General features: G+C 40.3%; 1 protein-coding gene across 1 annotated transcript in view; it reads right to left on the bottom strand.

Annotated features, from left to right (window-relative positions):
* The window catches only part of LOC114026244 (WAS/WASL-interacting protein family member 1-like), a 74477-nt gene extending 66263 nt beyond the window's left edge, over nt 1–8214 (bottom strand). The window contains exons 1-3 of the mRNA XM_027839901.1: nt 8020–8214; nt 7878–7951; nt 7663–7828 (exon numbers count right to left, since the gene is read on the bottom strand). Coding sequence (XP_027695702.1) covers nt 7663–7828; nt 7878–7951; nt 8020–8214 — 435 coding nt within the window. The remainder of the gene's footprint in view (nt 1–7662; nt 7829–7877; nt 7952–8019) is intronic.
* Nucleotides 8215–18433: the final 10219 nt, after the last annotated feature.

Here is an 18433-nt window from a genome sequence, read left to right as displayed (position 1 = left end):
ACCAGACACACGCCAAATTAGAAAATAGAGAGCATTTACTGGAGCCGCCAGCGACTGTCCCCTGGATGCAATCCTAGGAGAAACAGTGCCAAGCAAGGGAAATAACAAAGCTTTATACCCAGCAGTTTACAATAGTAGATACTAATCCTTTGATGTAGTGAAATTTACAATTGTGGATTGGCGATCCTTTGAGGTAGGGGAAGTTACAATCGTGATTAGCAATCCTTTGTTGTAGAAACTAAGGAGGTCAGGCTAGGGTGGGGGATTGTTTTTGTGACAACTCAGTCCACTTCAAATATTAGGAAAATTATCAGCATAAGTGACCATATAAATAATGAAAGAAATCCTATGATTTTCTGAAGAGATGCAGAAAAAGCTTTTGACAAAATACAACACCCATTCCTAGGAAAAACCCTAGGGAGTATAGGACTAAATGGAGCTTTCTGGTACTGGCTAAGAAACACAGTAGTATTTCAGTGGAATGGATTAAGTACACAAAACACAGCAGTAGATGACGATAATAATCTAATGTTTGATAAACCCAAAGGTCTCTGCTTTTTTGAAAAGAACTCACTATTTACAAAAACTGCTGGGGGAAAAATGCAAAATAGTTATGTTAGAAACTAGGTAGAGACCAACACATTACATTGTATACACAAAGGAATATAAATCTGTACCCCATAAGCCTCACAAGATATCTTGTAGTTTGGGGGCTAGATTTTTTTTTCTTTTCTTGATTTATTCTATCATAAATAAAAAAGAAATAAACCTGGAACAACTAACTCTTCTGTCCCATCTAGTTTCATTTATGTTTTCTTGAAATAGAGTTTTGTGGAAAACCAGACTTTGATAAAGCCTATTGGGATTCAAATAGAGCTCTTTGACTATGCCTTGAACCCACATCACTCTAGCTCTGACTGACTGACCAATAATAGGTCCTGGCCCAAGCCTCAATTGCTCATTGATTGGCTTTTGATGGCTTAGAGTGAGTGTAAATAACAATTGTTTCTGTTATGGCCAGAAACCCTGAGGATCTTCCCTTCCCACATTGATTTTTTAAGTAGGCCAACTAGAATATATTTTGCCTCATTTCTTACTTAGCCTTTAATTACTGAATGGGTGTTGCCTCAGACAAATTGAGACCTGGGAAAGACCTTCACTTAAAAAGACCAAGGTCTCCCACTGCAGCTGGGACCATCTCCAGTCACCCTGACCTGTCTTGACACTGGACTCATATGACTCTGGAGGAGAGATTGAGGCTGATGATTTTGCACAGCCTTGCCTCACTTAAATTCAAATCATTTCCAAGGCAAACATCACCCTCTTGAAATCACTGGTCCTCTTCACAAACAAAGGATAAACAACACAACACCAAAAACAACAACAATAACATAAGATCAAAATGTGTAGATGAATTAGACATAAATGATGAAACCATGAGCAGATGAGGAGAGCAAGGAAGTTTTTTACCATTAGATCTATGGAGAAGGGAAGATTTTATGACCAAAAAAAAAGATAGAGAACATTACAAGATGTAAAATGGACAATTTTAATTATATTAAATTGAAAAGATTTTGCACAAATAAAATAAATGCAACAAACATTAGAAGGAAAATGGAAAGCTAAAACAATTATTAAGTTAATTAATTGATTTTTAGATTTCAACATTCACTTCCACAAAATTTTGAGTTCCAAATTTTTTCCCTATCTCTCCCCTCCCCTCACCCCAATACAGCATTTGTTTTGAATACACCTTCCCCCGATCTAATCCTCCTTCTATTACCCTGCCCCACACTTCTCTAATCCTCTTCCCTTTCAATTTTCCTGTAGGGCAGGATACATTTCTATAACCCACTGCCTGTATATCTTATTTCCCAGTTGCATGTAAAAACAATTTTTGATATTTGTTTTTAAAACTTTGGGTTCCAAATTCTCTCCCTTCCTCCCTCCCCATCCACCCTCACTGAGAAGGCAAGCAACTCGATACAAGCTATACATGTGTAGTCATGCAAAACACTCTGGAAACAATTTTTACCAGTATCTTTGATAAGGGCCTCATTTCTCATGTATACAGAGAACTGCATCAAATTTATAAGAATACAAATTATTCACCAATTGATAAATGGTCAAAGGATATGAACAGGTAGTTTTCAGATGAAGAAACCAAACCTATCTACAGTCATAGAGAAAAAATGTTCTAAATCACTATTAATTAGAGAAATACAAATTAAAATAACTCTGAGGGACCACCTCACACCTATCAGATGGGATAATATGACAGAAAAAGAAAATGACAAATGGAGCGGATGTGGAAAAATTGGAACACAATGCACTATTGATGGAGTTGTAGACTGATCCAAGCATTCTGGAGAGCAATTTAGAACCATGCCCAAAGGGCTATCAAACTGTGCATATCCAGCAATACCACTCTTAAATCTGTACCTTAAATATCAGAGACACTTGCTGCAATGATTTTTCCCCATTTACTGGATTTTTTCTAGTTTTAGCTGCATTAATTGTCTTTTTAAAAATATTTGAATTAATTTAAATAGATATAATTTAAATGATCATTTTTAGCTCCTGGGATCCTCTCTATCTCTTCTTCATTCCTGAACTATTCCTCTGTCTATAGATGAGAAAAGTTATTTTTCATTTTGGGAATCTGTTTATGATAGCTCCCTTTATGTCTTATTCATGTATTCATTTGGAGCATATCTTGGTTTATGATGTGAGATATTGGTCTATAACTAATTTCTGCCATGCTGCTTTTCGTGGTTCTCAGAAGCTTTTGTCAAAAAGGAAGTCCTTACCCCCAGTGGTTATGATCTTTGGATTGACAGAGAACTAAACTACAAGGTTCACTGGCTTCTCAGACGATGCCCAGACTGCCTCTCCTTTAACACAAACTCTGGGATCAAGTTGTCACTTCCTCCCAACAATTGTATCGTTTCCACTCCAGTATCAAGTTCCTTCCTATTACTGAGAATCTGATTCAGAATAGTCAGTCAATGAATAGTTAAGCACTTACAATGTGCCAGGCACATTGCTAAGAAAGTGCTGAGGATACAAAGAAAGGCAAAAGACAGTCTCTCCTCTAAAGGAGCTCGGTCTAATGGGGAAGATAACATGCAAATAACTATGTAGAAACAAGCTATGGACAGAATAAAGTGGAAATAATAAGCAGTGAGAAGAGGCTAAAATTGTGGGTGGGGGATTAGGAAAGGCTTCCTACTGAAGGTAGGATTTTATCTGGAATTTAAAGGATGCCAGGGAAGCCAGAAAGAGGAAATGAAATGTTAGAGCATTCTAGTTATGGGGGACAACCAGGGAAAATACTCAGAGTCAAGTGACAATTCCCTTTTCCCTTTGTTGGTTTCTGCATTTTATGGAGGATCAAATGATCACTAATGCAATCCATGCAGTTATTAGCTAGAAGGCTGAGGAGAGGAAGCAGTAATCCAAGCTCTAATAACACTCCCCTTCTAATAACTTTAAAATGATGACTCAACATAAAATTCTCAAGTGGCAGAGTCAACAAATTTCAGGTTGAGACATTCTTCCAAGCCCAAGACAACTTGAGATGTTGGAAGGTGTTAGCAACAAAGATTTCAAGAAGCCATTGGTGAACCAGGGGAAAAACAAAACAAAACAACTTTTTATTAATGGCCTAGCAAGTCCAGGTATCCAGTGTGTGGGTACATCTTATAGAAGGGAGAGCAAAGGTTTTTATTCCTAGGCCTGAATTGCAGTTCCCTCCCCTGTTTCCACATTGGCTGGGTAACGCAGGGTTTACAGCCTACCTGGAGGTCCTAATTTCCCCACTTGAGTCTCTGCCCCTAATCACATCTCCCATGCCCCACATTTCCTTGTCAACAGCCTACAGTTGTCAATACCCCAACAGCTACTCATTACCCTGATGAGTGGTATGCAGAAGCCACATTCCCAACAACATTTCCTGCAGGACAGATCTGTAACTAAGTGGTGGAGGCTGGCTAATGTGGATGAAACAAAAATGGTGGGACTAAGTGGTAAAGTGAAAATGAATATCATTAAAATCAATTACTATTGATTACTTGGATTTGTGTTTAATTTGGCTGTAGAATTAATCTCCTTTCTTTAGGATAAACTAGCCCTAACAGCTAAGCTGAACTAACAGAGATATTCTCTTAAGTCTTGGTTACCAATAGATTTAGAGAATAGATTGATAAGATTTTATCATTTGCTAGCAGACAATTTAGAGTATGACGGAAATTATTGCGAGAATAAAATAATCATAGGATTATAAGAATCTTTTTAAAGGCTAAGTTCCCCTTTTCTCTGGCAGCTGGAGAAAGGGGAGTTGACTAAAGGTTAAGTTCTCTAGAGTTAGTGGATAAGCTCCTTTATTTTCTTCAGCTAAAGGCTAAGTAGAAATTTAGTAGCTTCATCTGCTAAGATTGGATTTCACTTTCTGACAGCTAGAGGATGGAGGGTAGGGAGTGACTACTAACTACCAACCACAAGTTTCTCTTTCCCAGTCTTAGTTCAAACTACAGGTCCTTTGAAAGGAAGCTTTCTGTGGGGCTAGAAGTGTGGAGCAAGGATGTCTGGTCTAATTTCTCTTTGACAGCCAAATGTTGCCAACACTAACGAATTTGGGTTAAGAAAGCCTGGGTTAAGCAAAGGAGTCAGATGATCTGCCTTGTCCAACTGAATTATGTTCAAAACAATTTTCCTAATCTTTCTGTAATTTTTAATTCCCCTTTTCTGTTGTAAAAATAAGCTCTGCAAACCTTTCCTTTGTCACTAATTACTGAGGAATTATTTGACCTGACTTAAGGGGAACCTGTCAACCATTACTATTAAATCATTATGTATTTATCTGGAAACTTTGTACTTCAGAATTCTTTCTATTTCAGATAATTAATTTTAATAGTCAGAAGCTGCAGCAGCTTTGGGAGCTCTCAAGCAAGAGACAGGAAGGGAACCTAGTAATTGGTCAGAAATAGATTATGGAGACCCCTGTGCTAGCACTAGATGCAAGATTGGAAGATGTTTGGACACTCAATTGACTATACAGACTTCTGGGTCAGAGGTCAAGGATGGGAGGAGGACTTTCTGGCAAGAGGGAGCAAGGACCCTGACGAGCAGTATCATTTTCAATCACAATGGATCAGGGACCCTGAGGAACAGTATTACTTGCAATCCCAACTGAATAGGGCACATGAAGGGCAGTGTCACTCTTGGTCAATAGGGAGCAGGAACTCTGAGGAGCAGTATTGATTGCAGTACCAAAGTATCAGAGGTTCTTCCTGGCTAAGAACCAGAGCACAGACCAAGAGAGCAGTGACTGAAACTCTCCAAATCACAACCGTTTGGAACCATTGAAAACTTTTAAGCCTCCAGAACTAGCTCTGAAAATAGTAGTGTGAAAAGATCTGAAGCTTCAGACGATTCCCTCCCATTACCATCTCCTCCTCCCCAACAAACACACTTAGGCTTTAGCTGAAATATAAAATGAAAGAGTACCAATCATGCTATCAGACAAACCAAAAGCTGAAACAGACCTAATTCACAGACATAAGCAGGGAAACTGTATCTTGCTAAAATGTACCACAGACAATAATGTAATGTCAATACTAACCAAATATGCACCAAATGCCACAGCATCCAGCTTTTTAAAGGAAAAGTTAAATGACTTACAGAAGGAAACAGACAGTAAAACTATACTAATAGGTGACCCCAACTTTCCCCTCTCAGAATTAGGCAAATCTACACATAAAATAAATTTAAAAATAAGTTAAGGAGGGGAAAAGATTAGAAAATTTAGATATGATGGAGCTCTAGAGAAAACTGAGTGGAAACAGAAAGGAATATGACTTTTTCTCAGCTGGACATGGTACCTTCATAAAAGAATGATATATGTTATCCCATAACAACCTCATAACCAAGGGGAGAAAACAGAAACATTAAATACAGCTTTTACAGACCACAATGGAATATAAATTCCAAAGATGTGGAAGCATAGATTAAAAATTAATAGAAAACTAAATAATCTAATCCTAAAAAAAAGTGTGTCATCAATCAATAATTTCATTAAAGAGAATTACAACAATGAGGCAACATAGCAAAATTTGTGAGATGCACTCAAAGTAGTATTTAGGGGAAATTTTATACCTCTAAATGCTTACATGAATAAAATAGAGAAAGAGGAAATAAAAAATTGGGCATGACATTTTAAAAAGTAGGAAAAGAACAAATGAAAAATCTTCAATTAAACATCAAAATGGAAATCCCTACATCAAAGGTAAGATTAAGAAAGTTTTTTTTTAAATCAAACTAATAAATGAAGGAGGTGGGGTTTTATGAAAATACTAATGAAACAGATAAACCATTGGTTAATTTGACTAACAAGAAAGAAGAAAATCAAATTTTCACTCAAAAATGAAAGGGTGAATGCATAACCAATGAAGGTGAAATTAAAGCAATGACTAGGAGTTATTTTGCTCAATCATATGACAGCAAAACTGACAATCTACATGAATTAGGTGTAAAAGGGGAATCAATAGCTAATTAGAGGAGCACGAAATAAATTACTTTTCACATCTATGGATAGGGAAAGAGGTTATGACAGAACAAGCCACAGAGAGAATCACAGAAAATAAAATGGATGATTCTGTTCTATACAGGTGAAATATTTTTGCACAAACAGATCAAGTGCACTTCAAATGAGAAGGTTAACAATTAAGTGAGGAAAAACTTCTTTGTAGTAAATGGACTGTTGCTTATGCAAGATATAGAAAAAACTGATACCAATTTCTCAGATTAAGAGTCATTTTCCAATAGGTCAAAGGAGATGATCAGGAAGTTTTCAAAGGAAGAAATCCAAGCTATCAATAGCCCTATGACAAAAATGCTCTAAATCACTCATAATGAGAGAAGTGCCCATTAAAACAACTCTCTTCTTTCAGTCTGTAAATCATAGAGGTCTGCAGGTTCAAGGGCAGTCCCCCCTTTCTGTTCAACAGCAAGATCCATGGAAACACCCCTTTTGCCAGGTGCTGGTCGAAACCAGAACAAAAAATAAGTATACTATTAAATTAAATGACACCAAACAAAAGAGATGATATGGAGAAGGGGAGGGGAAGAGTTCCTATACTGTCTCTTCTCTCCCCAGCCCTAAGGCCAAGCCAAGGATACGAGGAAGAGAGGAAGAAGGAATGGAAACGTCCACCTGAGAAGAGGAGGGAGAGCATGTCCCAAAAGTCTTCTCCCTGCTGGCCTCCAAGGCACCCTCACCTCACCTCAAGATCCCCCAAGCCTTCAGCCCTCTAGCCAGAGGTCTGGGCAGATAGGAAGCCCTAGGCAGGAACAGCCCTGAAATAGCGGGCCCACACATGTTCACTCCTGAACGTAAACACACATACATACAACATATGAAACCAACATAGACACTCTCACTCATACAGATGATCCTACCTACATACACATCAGAGGCGTAAATAAAGGTATTGATACTCCCAGGACCTTCCATCCACCCTTACACACATCGCTCTGAGCACCAAGAGAAGGCAACTGTGGAGGGAGGGATTCATGAAAATGTTGGGGTCGGGGGGGAGGAAGGGAAGAGAAGATAAGAAGAAAGGGAGCAGCTGAGGCAAGAGCAGGGGACGGAGCACTTACCTCACACACTGCCACTTGGGCACTCGCAGGACCCTCAGGGTCTGTCAGTCTGGAAGGTGGAGATGAGATGGGCTCAACGGGGGGAAAGGGTGTGGGGGGGAGTGGAAGGGAGGCGGGTGAAGGGTACGCAGACCCCGAGCTGCTAGCGCCCCACTCACATCCCCCTCTAGAGACAAAGAATTCTTATACTTAATAGAAGGTGGGAGGGAGCGGGCATTGTGACGTAACTGCAGGGCGGGGATAGTCTCTTCCCAGAGCAGAGGAGGAAGGGAAGAGGGAGGGGAGGGGGCTGTGTGACAGAACAGCGGGGTGCCCCCCACCTGGTAATTTCTCTCAGTCCTCATCACCCAAACTGACTAGGGGAGGAAGCCGCAGTTCATCCTCCATCTGGAGGTGTGCTCGTGGCTGACATGAAGTTGAGGGGCAGCAGCTGAATTTGGCTTGGGGTTGTGGAGGAGAGGCCCCTTTACGGAAATGGAGAGGGGAAGGAGAAAGAGGGGAATGGGGAGGTCGAGGCAGGAGTGTCCTGGTCTCCACAAAAGGGAAGACCATTGTAGTTGCAGCAAAATTTACAATCCACAAGCTCCTGAATGGGACCTGAAATCCTCACAACCCCCAGCGCTGAGGAGGTAAGGGCTCGTCTGGGGTAGGGGAGGGTCTCAGCCTCCTTTCTCCATGTAGGAGGAGACAAAGATTAGGCCTGGAGGGGTAGGACAAGGGGCCACCCAGGGAGGCAGCACTTCTGCCTCCTCCGTTTATGCAGAGCCTGGACAAGTGAAAGCCACACCCTCCTTTCTGGCTCATTCTTCTCTACCAAGTGACTTTATATATTTCTTTTAAAACTATTTCAAATTTGGGGCTCTATTCTCTCCCAACACCAGCCATCCTGCCACTAGTGAATTGGCATAGTGGAGAGACACCTGGAATTGAAGTCACAAGACCTAGACTGATATTCATTGTATGACCATATGCAAGCCACTTAAAGTCTCTAAACCTCAATTTTCATATCTGTAAAATGGCAGTGAATGTAACACCCATGCTAAGTAAATAACAGGGAAATTGTAGGGTTCAAATGATGTTTGCAAAGTGCTTTTCCAACCATGACACACTAGAGAAGAGTTTATTATTGATGTCTGATAGTCTTTTTGAAAGCGTGTACACATCATATTGTTGGTATTTTTCTGTTTGATATCCTTCAGATCATGGCACAGCGTTACTGTCTTTTGTAAGTGATTAAAAGTAATGTAATATTAACCCATCTGCTACAGGCTCCATGAACACATCTTTAGGACAATTCTAGGAGGAGACAGGGCTGTGGGGATGAAATGATCCTCATGCTGATCCCACACGGTTTTCAGTTCTTCCCCTAGGTTGCTATACTTTGAAAGCTTTTCATCTATGCAGCTTAGAGATTAGGAACACTTGGTATGCTATTAAAAACATTGTTCCAGAAATTGTATGGATCAATGTTATGACTAAGAGATGGGGGTGATCGTTTTATTCCATGACAATATTCCTGCTCCATTACAATATATTTTTAAATTCTCAAGGATGTCCTGAGGTTTCCATTTGTAATATTAACATTTATCATCTGTTCACTTTGGAAAGATATTAAGCTTCTGATGGAAAATTCCAGCCACCAATACGTTTCATTATGTGCCAATATTTTACAACCTACACTGAAGTGTTGCTCCATTTCTACCATTTCCTTACATCATTTATGCTGATTACTAAATCTGGGCTCCTTAAGCACAATCTTTCTATTATTTCTGCTGACAGTGACCTGATGTGGGAAACTCCTTCCATTTCTATAAACAACATCACATGGCAAGCATGTATTCAGTGGTTCTCTATACACACATTATTCATTGAATTCATGTGGAATTTCACCTATGGAGTGCATTTGTCTTCCATTTTGGGATGTTTGCTATTTTATTGGATTCCCTCAGAGACTAAGCACTTTCAGACACACTGAATACTAGGGGGTGAGAATCTAATTTACTTCCTCTTAAAACTTACTTTTACTATTGTGAAGTGAAGTGATAAATCTCTTTGTTGCAAAAATATTTCTGTCAGTTTTAAACTTATTTAATATGTTCTTTGAGAACATCCCTCAATCCCTTCCCTCCTCTTTAATGAGAAAGTGCTGATCTCTGTATTTCATTATTAGGTAGATTTTTCTTAGGATACTTTCCAAATCTGTTTTTGTTGATTTTTGCAGAAATGAGAAGGCATTTCCATACTAGATTCTATCTAAGAGGATTGCTACTTTAAGAAGGGAATCTTCTGGGAGGGGGACTGGAAAGCAGGAAAGGCTCCCCTTGATTTGGCAGGAAGAGGGTTCCCAGGGATGGCTGGATAACTCTGAGAGTTACAGGCACAACTGTAGCTGAGGTAATATTTGGGCTACTCTGGTCCAGGACGCATGAAACAAGTGCTGTATGGAGCTCCAGTCAAGGTAGGCTTTCCAATCAAAAAGGTTTCTAAGCATGCTCAGGAGACACTTAACACTTCCATTTCACCCAGGCAGACTTAGTTTAGGAAGAGAAGGGATTCTCACCAAAATACAAGGACTTCCTGAAGCCCTTAAACCAGGAGCTAAGTCCTGATTTTGTTGCCACATAAATGTTCTAATACTGATATCACCTGTCATTAAGAAAGAGTTCATTTGTTTTCCTTAAAGGGCATCACTAAAAACATTTTTCAGTTAGGGATTGAGTTCCTGCTATCATTATCAATACCCAAAGTCCAGAGTACACACAGATCAAACATACAAGTACATACAAGAGTATCTCCATTGTTATACTGCACCCTTCTAACAGAACTGGAGCTTCTTGCCAATGGCAGAGATTGCCAAGAATGACATATCATGCTCTACCCACTGGAGTTTACCCTTTCAAATGCCTTACACTTTTTCTCCATGCATACACCTGACAAAGATCGCAGAGATGCAGGAGATGACAGCCTTGCTGAAATGGGAGCAAAATCCTGAAAAGGGAATCTGGGCTGCTCAGCGTTAAGGCAGGCACAGGTCTAGGAGAAGCACTGGGAAGGCAATCAATATGAATGGCCTTATTGTGGAAACCCTCTAACTAGGTCTTGAAAAATCATACACATGCCCTTCCAGGCACGGTAGTCCTTTCATGCTTTAGTTCATACATATTCAAGAGCTTTTACCTTATTTCAATAATGAGCACAGTAGAAAGGGGTTTACATATCATATCTCAATTGATTTCATTTAGCAACTGAACACATTATCACCCTCCTAGTTAGGATCACCACAGTACTGGAAGTTTTGCCCCTTTTTACATGACTCATATTTCAAGTTAGTCTGTACACAGTGGAAAGTCCTGAAATAATAGTAAGAATGATCAACCTCAATGTGGAATGAGGCAAGATGTGATTATGAGGAAATGATAGAACCAGATACTTAAGTAAGGATGCTAGCTAAATGATGTAATTGAAGGGACATAATGTACAAAGACATTGCTCCTTCTGTCACTCCCTTCCTCCAACCTTAGTTGAGAAGATCCACCAGACACACTTGTATCTGTAGAGGGGTCCTGACTGCCTTCCCTAGAAGGATTTGGTGGGCTCTTCTAATAGAAGGGGCATATTTTCAGTAAGCAGGAAAAGAGCAATTGGGAGGATGAGAACCCTAAGCCAGATCAGCACTTTGAAAGGGGCAGCTCCATGCAGCCGAATTCTTGCGATGCAGCACAAATTTTCTGAGAGGGTAACAAAATTTGGTGAAGAATTGAAGGAATATGAAGATTTCTTTCACATCTCCAGCCTTGCACAGGAACAGCTAGGGGAAGCAATTGCTTCAGGGGAGAGGCAGTGGAGCTAGATTGAGGAAGTTCCTCTATGGAGAAATGACTGGCTTGAGGGAATGGCCTGGGTGCTGTGCACAGAGTAGCATCAGAGAGTCAAGGCTTGCAATAAGATACCATGCAGGTGTCTGTTTGCAACGGAATATAGGGAAAGAGAGACAGGTGAGTGTGACAGAGTAGGCACCTTGGGAATCAGAGGAAGAAATTTGGGACTAAGATTGAGAGGAGGGGATGGCTTGAGGGGGACAGTGGAAAAAAAGAGAGACTCTATTGGTATTAGATGTGTGACCTAAAATTTGTTAGGTGTCACTCTACTGCTAAGGTACAGAAAATGCCACCAAATAACATCCAAATTCTACACTCAGTTATATTTTCCCTGAAAAGTTCAAACATAAGCAAAGGGAGATAGTCATGTCTGTGGTATTATTTGATGAATACTAAAAGGCCCTCTTGCCATTAGAGATCAAGCAACTAAGCAGCAAGCACTTATTAAGCACCTACTATGTACCAGACACTGTGCTAGGTACTAGGGATACAAAAAAACCAACCAATCCTTTCCTTTGAGGAGCATATATTCTAACATGGAAGACCATATGTGCATGTGTGTCTGTCTGTGTATAAGTGTGTCTGTGTGTATCTGTGTATGTGTGTGTATACACATATACACATATTTGTGCCTTCTCTAGGTCAGAGTGGTGAGGGAGGGAGAGAAAAAATAAAAATTGCACAGTAGAGAAGAAAATAAAGTTGTGAGGGCAACATAGCATAGCAGAGTAGCTTTAAAATGATGTGATGTATTTATTACATAAGTTTTTAAAAACAGTAGGCAGTGTAAAATGGAAATTCATGGTTTTATATTGAACCCTCTTTTTATACTCTACTGTGTACTTGCAAATGTTCTCTTTTTTGTCTTTTTGTATTAAACTTCAAATGAATAAAAATTTAAAAAATAAAAACATAAAAAATGCTCTAAATCACTATTGATGAGAGAAATACAAATGAAAGCAACTCTGAGGTACCCCTTTACCTCTATGAAATTGCCTAATATGACAGAAAAGGAAAATGCTATGCTGGAGAGGATGTGGAAAAATTGAGAAACTAATGAACTGTTTTTAGAGCTGTGATCTAGTCAAATCATTCTGGAGAAGTATTTGGAACTATACCCTAAGGGCTATAAAACTGTGCATGCCAAACAACAGCATTACTAGATATATATCCCAAAGAGATAAAAAGAGGAGTGAACCTATTTGTACAAAAATATCTACAGTAACTCTTTTTGTGTTGACTAAGAACTGGAAAATGAGGGGATGACCAACAAATGGGCAATGACTGAACAAGTTGGATTGTATGATTGTGATTGAATACCAGTGTGCTATATAGAATGAACAGGATGGCTTCAGAAAAACCTGGGAAAATATTCTTGAACTGGTACAAAGTGAAGTGATCAGAATCAGGACAAAAATATACACAGCAAATTTAATGTTGTGAAGATGATCAACTGTGAAAGCTTTAGCTCCTTTGATCAAGATCCTTTGATCATTATCACAGGAAATTCCAAAGAACCGCTGGGGAAAAAATGGTATCCATTTCCAGAGGATGAACTGATGAACTCTGCATGTAGAGTGAAGCAGTTTTTTTTTTTTTAGTTTTCTTTATTTTTCTTGTCTTTTTAATGTGTGTTTTTTGCAACATAGCCAAAAGGACAAAAAATAAAAAGTCAAAATTGGAAGGAGTGTGGGAAGATAAGCACACAAATACATTGTTGGGGGAACTGTGAAATGGCACAATCATTTTGAAAAGTAATTTGGAATTATTCAAAAAAGTAAAAAAAAATGTCCATATCCTTTAAAAGAAAGATTCCACACTGGGCTTAAATCCCAAGGACGCAATTAATAAGAAAACAGTCAGAATATACTCCAAAATGTTGATGACAGCACTTTTTGTGACAGCTATGAACTGGAAATAAAGTAGATGCTCAACAACTGGTGAATGATTGCTAATCAAAGTATGGAACATGAATTATGGAATATTACTAGTATGCTTTAAGAAATGATAGGAGTGTCGAGTACAAGGAAATATTGAAAACTATTTGTGCACTGTTGCAAAGTCAAGTAGACAGAGCCAAGAAAACAGTATATGTACACAGCAACTGCAACAATTTAAATAGAAAGAACAACACAACAAAAAATTAAAGACACATGGAACAAAATATTAAAGAACAAGTAGGACTGAAAAGAAAACATGAGAAGAAACCACTAATCTATGCTGTCCAGGTGGTAAGAAATCCAAAGATTTTACACATTGCTTACCTTTTCCCAAATGAATTGACTAGTTATTCTCACTTTTCTTTTCTCCCTAAAACATCAAATATTATTTGTCACATGGTATGGCTCTGGAGGATGAGGAGAGAGAGACACACATGGATTAATCTAGGGATGTAAGAAACAGGAAATATCAATAAATATTTTTTAAAAGAAGTCTGTTATCTCAAGGGTAATAATGGAGAGAGGAAAGAGGTTTGGGTTAGTGATTGTCAGAAATAAATCCCAAACTATACTATAAATCAGTAATTATTAAAATAATTGTTGTTTTTTAGTCCTGCCTGCCTTTTCCTGGCCCCATTTGGGGTTTTCTTGGCAAAGAGACTGGAGTGGTTTGCAATTTGCTTCTGCAGCTCATTTGACAGATAAGGAACTGAGACAAAAAGGGTTAAGTGACTTGCCCAGGGTCACTAGAAAAGATCCCAGGCCAGATTTTAATTAACAAAAATGAGTGTTCCTGACTTCAGGCTCAGTGGGACACCTAGCTGCCCAGAAAACAATTGGAACTTGTTAAAAATTGAGAGGTATATCAATGGAAAAGATTAAGTATGCAATACATAGAAACAAAGAAATAAAATAAAACTGTTTAATAAATCTAGTAGTTGGCATGGCATAGGTAGGGGCATGGGAGGACATGCTATTTTATTAAAAAAAAAAACAAAAACAAAAACAGATGGGATAAGGGGAAAACAATTTTCCAGACATTTGATAGGACATCAACACTACATACCACCTATCAAATCAAACTACAAACAGATACATGAATTTGTAAAAAGGAAATGAACCGCTAATTAGAGGAGCAAGGAGGAAATTACTTTTCACATTTATGGATAGGGGAAGAGGTTGTGATGGAACAAGAGATGCAAAGGATCAGAGAAAATAAAGTGGATTATTCTGCTTCTATAAAGTTGAAATGTTTTTGCACAAACAGATCAAATGTAGTTAAAATGAGAAAGGCAACTGTTAAGTGAGGAAAAACATCTTTGCACTAAAGTTCTGGAAAGACTGTGGCATATGCAAGATACAGAAAGAATTTATTTCAATTAACAAGATTAAGACTCATTCCCCAATAGGTCCAAGGATATGGACAGGAAGTTTTCAAAGGAAGAAATCCAAGTTATAAATAGCCCTATGACAAAATGCTCCAAATCCTTCATAATGAGAGAAGTGCAAGTTAAAACAACTGTTCTTTCAGTCTATAAATCATAGAGATCCACAGGTTCGGGGATAATCCCTTCTTTCTGTTCCACAACAAGGTACACAGAAACACCCCTTTCACCAGGCACTGGTTGAAACCAGAACAAAAAATAAATATATCACTTAAGGAAACTGAAGGAAAGAGATGATATGGAGAAGGGGAGGGTAAGAGTTTCTTGACTGTGTTCTCTCTACCAAGCTCCAAAGCTATGCCAAGGATGAGAGGAAGGAAGGAAGAAAGGATGCACACTTCCACCTGAGGACAGTAGGGAGGGAGTGTCCCCAAAGGCTTTTCCCTGCTGTTCTCCACTGCATTCCACCTCACCCAATGACCCCTCCCCAAACCCCCAGACATCCAGAAAAAAGCTGGAGAATATAGGAAATCCCCAGGTGGAGCAGCTCTGGAGGAGCAGGCATACACAAGTACACACTCACACATGCACTCACCCAGATGAACCTACCCACATACATGACACAACATAAATATACTTATTAACACTCCCATGACCCTCCCCGTATCCACACAAATCCCCTTGGGCTCTAAAACAAGCCAATTTGGGGTCTGGGGAGATTCAAGAGAAGATGGAAGAGGGGAAAGAAAATATAAAGGAGGGAAAGCAGAGGGGTGGGAGGGGAAGTAGGAGGGATAATGGCAGGAGAAATGGAAAGAGAACTTACCTCATACACACCTACACAGAAAAATGCAGGAATTTCTGGTATTTGTCTGGCAGGGGCTGGGAGGGTGTAGTGTCAGAAGGGAAGGGGAGAGGATTAGAAGCAAGCAAATCTCCAACAATTCACACTATCCCTATCCAGACTTAGGGGAAAAGGGAACTCACTCCTCCTCCTCCACTCATCCTCATCTTCATCCTCTTCCACCTCCAGAGACAAAGAGAACTAACCTTGGTCAAGAATTGGGGGGGGGGGACAGTGTCATCACAGTAGAAGCAGAGTTAGTCCCAACGAGAGAAGAAAGAGGATGGAGAAGAGATGGGAGGGTGCTCTGTGATGTCAGGCCCCTAGGAGAGGTAAACCCCACCTCCCAGGCATCTCTCTCAACTGTCATCACACAGCCTGGTGAGGGGAGGGGCCCCCAGATCACCATCTACTTGGAGGAGTGTCCCGGGCTGATCAGGGTCCCACCTGAGGGCTGGCTGCCGGGACTGGAGGGGATGTGGCGGGGCAGCTGAGCTCAGATTGGGGTTGTTGTGAGTTAGCCCCTTCATATAAAATCAGGGGGGAAGGTCAGGGAGGTGAACGGGGTGTCCTGGGCTCCATATTAAGGAAGAGCACATTTGTTGCAGTAGCAACAGCAGAAGCAGCAGCTGCAAACCACCAACCCCGACTTGGATTCCTGACAAACCCGAAGCAGATGAAGAAAGGGGTGGTCTGGTGTACAGTTGAGTATCAGCCTGCTTTCTCTAGGCAAGAGGAGACAAAATCAGGTGGGGGCTGAGAAGGACACGGGGGCACTCAGGCATGTATGCATGTTGGCATACCTGTCCTGAGGGGTAAGAAACTAGAGGCAATTGCTGATGAGCAACATACATCTTGAATGAACAAAGACAGTTGAGGCAGAAGGATGAGGATCCTCCCAGGCTCCGGGATGCTGCCCTACCCACAAGGAGCATAACCCAGGAGACCCAGAGCCCCTGAGGAGACCCAGGTATCTAGCCAGGAGGCTCTAGAGGCTGAGAAAGCATCTTGATCAGACAGCAGCAGGGAGAGGGATTGGACACCTGAGGGCGGAAGAGGACTCTCAGAGAAGAAAAATCTCTCCATTGACAACTTCCACGCCTGGAATTTGTACTCTGAGAAATTTACCTGGAGCATGGAGACCTTAGGTGACTTAGCCCCCTCAATAAATACAGGCAGTAGGTGCTGGAGGGTCAAGGGTTGGCCTAAAGACAGTCTCCCAGGTCCCCTCTGCCTTGAGAAGCTGGGGAGACCAAAGACCATGTTCTTCTATTTAGATGAGAGACAGGTGACCATCTGAGCAGATCATCAAGCATGTGAGTGCAAGGAAATGGGCAACCAAGCCTAGAAGTCATGCATGAGGCAAAGTGTTAATATAGTCCACTCACAGGGACAAACCTGGGAGGAAATGTGTACAAGAAAATGGTTGCTCTTAGCTATGAAGGCTAATTGTTAAATAACTAGCCAGTTTTGGCCAAGACTACCAGTGTCAAATCGGGGAAGCCCAAGCATAGTGTAGAAGAAAAATTAACTCTGGAATATATAAAAATCAGACATTGAGGAAGACTCTAGATGTAGTCTTTGAAGCAGTAACAGAGCTGGGACTCCAATCTGGCTTCTCTAAGACCATATCCCATTATTTTTGCCATTGACCCACAACCTCCATCCTGAACAAAGCCTCTCCTGCAAGTCTCTTATGTGTGTTCTCTATCTCCTGCCTCAGTTCCCTCTTCATCCAGTCCTTACCTCAAGCTACCAAATGGGTCCACAGGATCACAGACTTAAATCTCCAGCTCAAAGTACCTTCAGAATCCACTTACTCCAATCCCCTTAAACTACGGTGGAAAATGAAGCCCAGAGAGGTAAAGGGAGCTGCCCCAAATCACACTTAGGATCTAGAGTTGGAAGAGAACTCAAAGGTCAACTACTTGAACCTTCTCATTTTACAGAAGAAAAAAAAATGAACCCCAGTGTGGTGATGAAAGTTGTCTGAGGTCACACAGCTAGTAAATTTCCACAGCTAGTAAGGTAGAGTGGGAACCCAGATTTTCCCAACTCAGCATTGAGCAGTATAGCCATTAGATTCCGCTGCCTCTTATATTCACATCTCACTAGTGTACCCTCATCTCTGTAAATATTTTAAGACTAGAAGAATTAGGACTTAGTTTCTTTTTTTAAATGTCAAAAGAGAAGTCATTTTGAAAAACTATCCAATTTCACCTCATGATCGTTCAACAAGCAATTACTGACTTGAATTGAATTCTTTGGCAGAGTTCCTGTCTACATCCTACTCTGTCTCTAATGTGAGAAATCTTTATCCCAGTTTTACCTTTTGTCAAAATGAGTTTTCAAGCATTTACACAGCAGCTTATGTTAGATGAGATATAAAAAAATAAAATCACTTCAGTACAAATGACCCTGGAAAGCTCTGCTAGGTATGCTCCCAATAAACCCCCTAATCTAGTAATACTCACATAGGAATCAGAGTAACCCCATGGGGACATGGTAGCATAACCACAGGCAGCTAGGTGGGACAGTAGTAAGAGCACTGGGCCTGGAGTCAGGAATACTCATCTTCCTGTGTTCAAATCTGGCCTTAGACACTTGTTAGCTGTGTGACTATGGTCAAGTCATTTAACCCTTTTTACCCCATTTCCTTATCTGTAAAATGAGTTTGAGAAGGAAATGACAAACCACTGTAGTATCTTTGCAAAGAAAACCCCA

The sequence above is a fragment of the Vombatus ursinus genome, unplaced genomic scaffold (assembly GCF_900497805.2).
Source record: "Vombatus ursinus unplaced genomic scaffold, bare-nosed wombat genome assembly UNPS02014834.1, whole genome shotgun sequence".
Classification (NCBI taxonomy): domain Eukaryota; kingdom Metazoa; phylum Chordata; class Mammalia; order Diprotodontia; family Vombatidae; genus Vombatus; species Vombatus ursinus.
The sequence above is the reverse complement of the archived record's forward strand: the minus strand, read 5'-3'. Positions and strand labels throughout refer to the sequence as shown.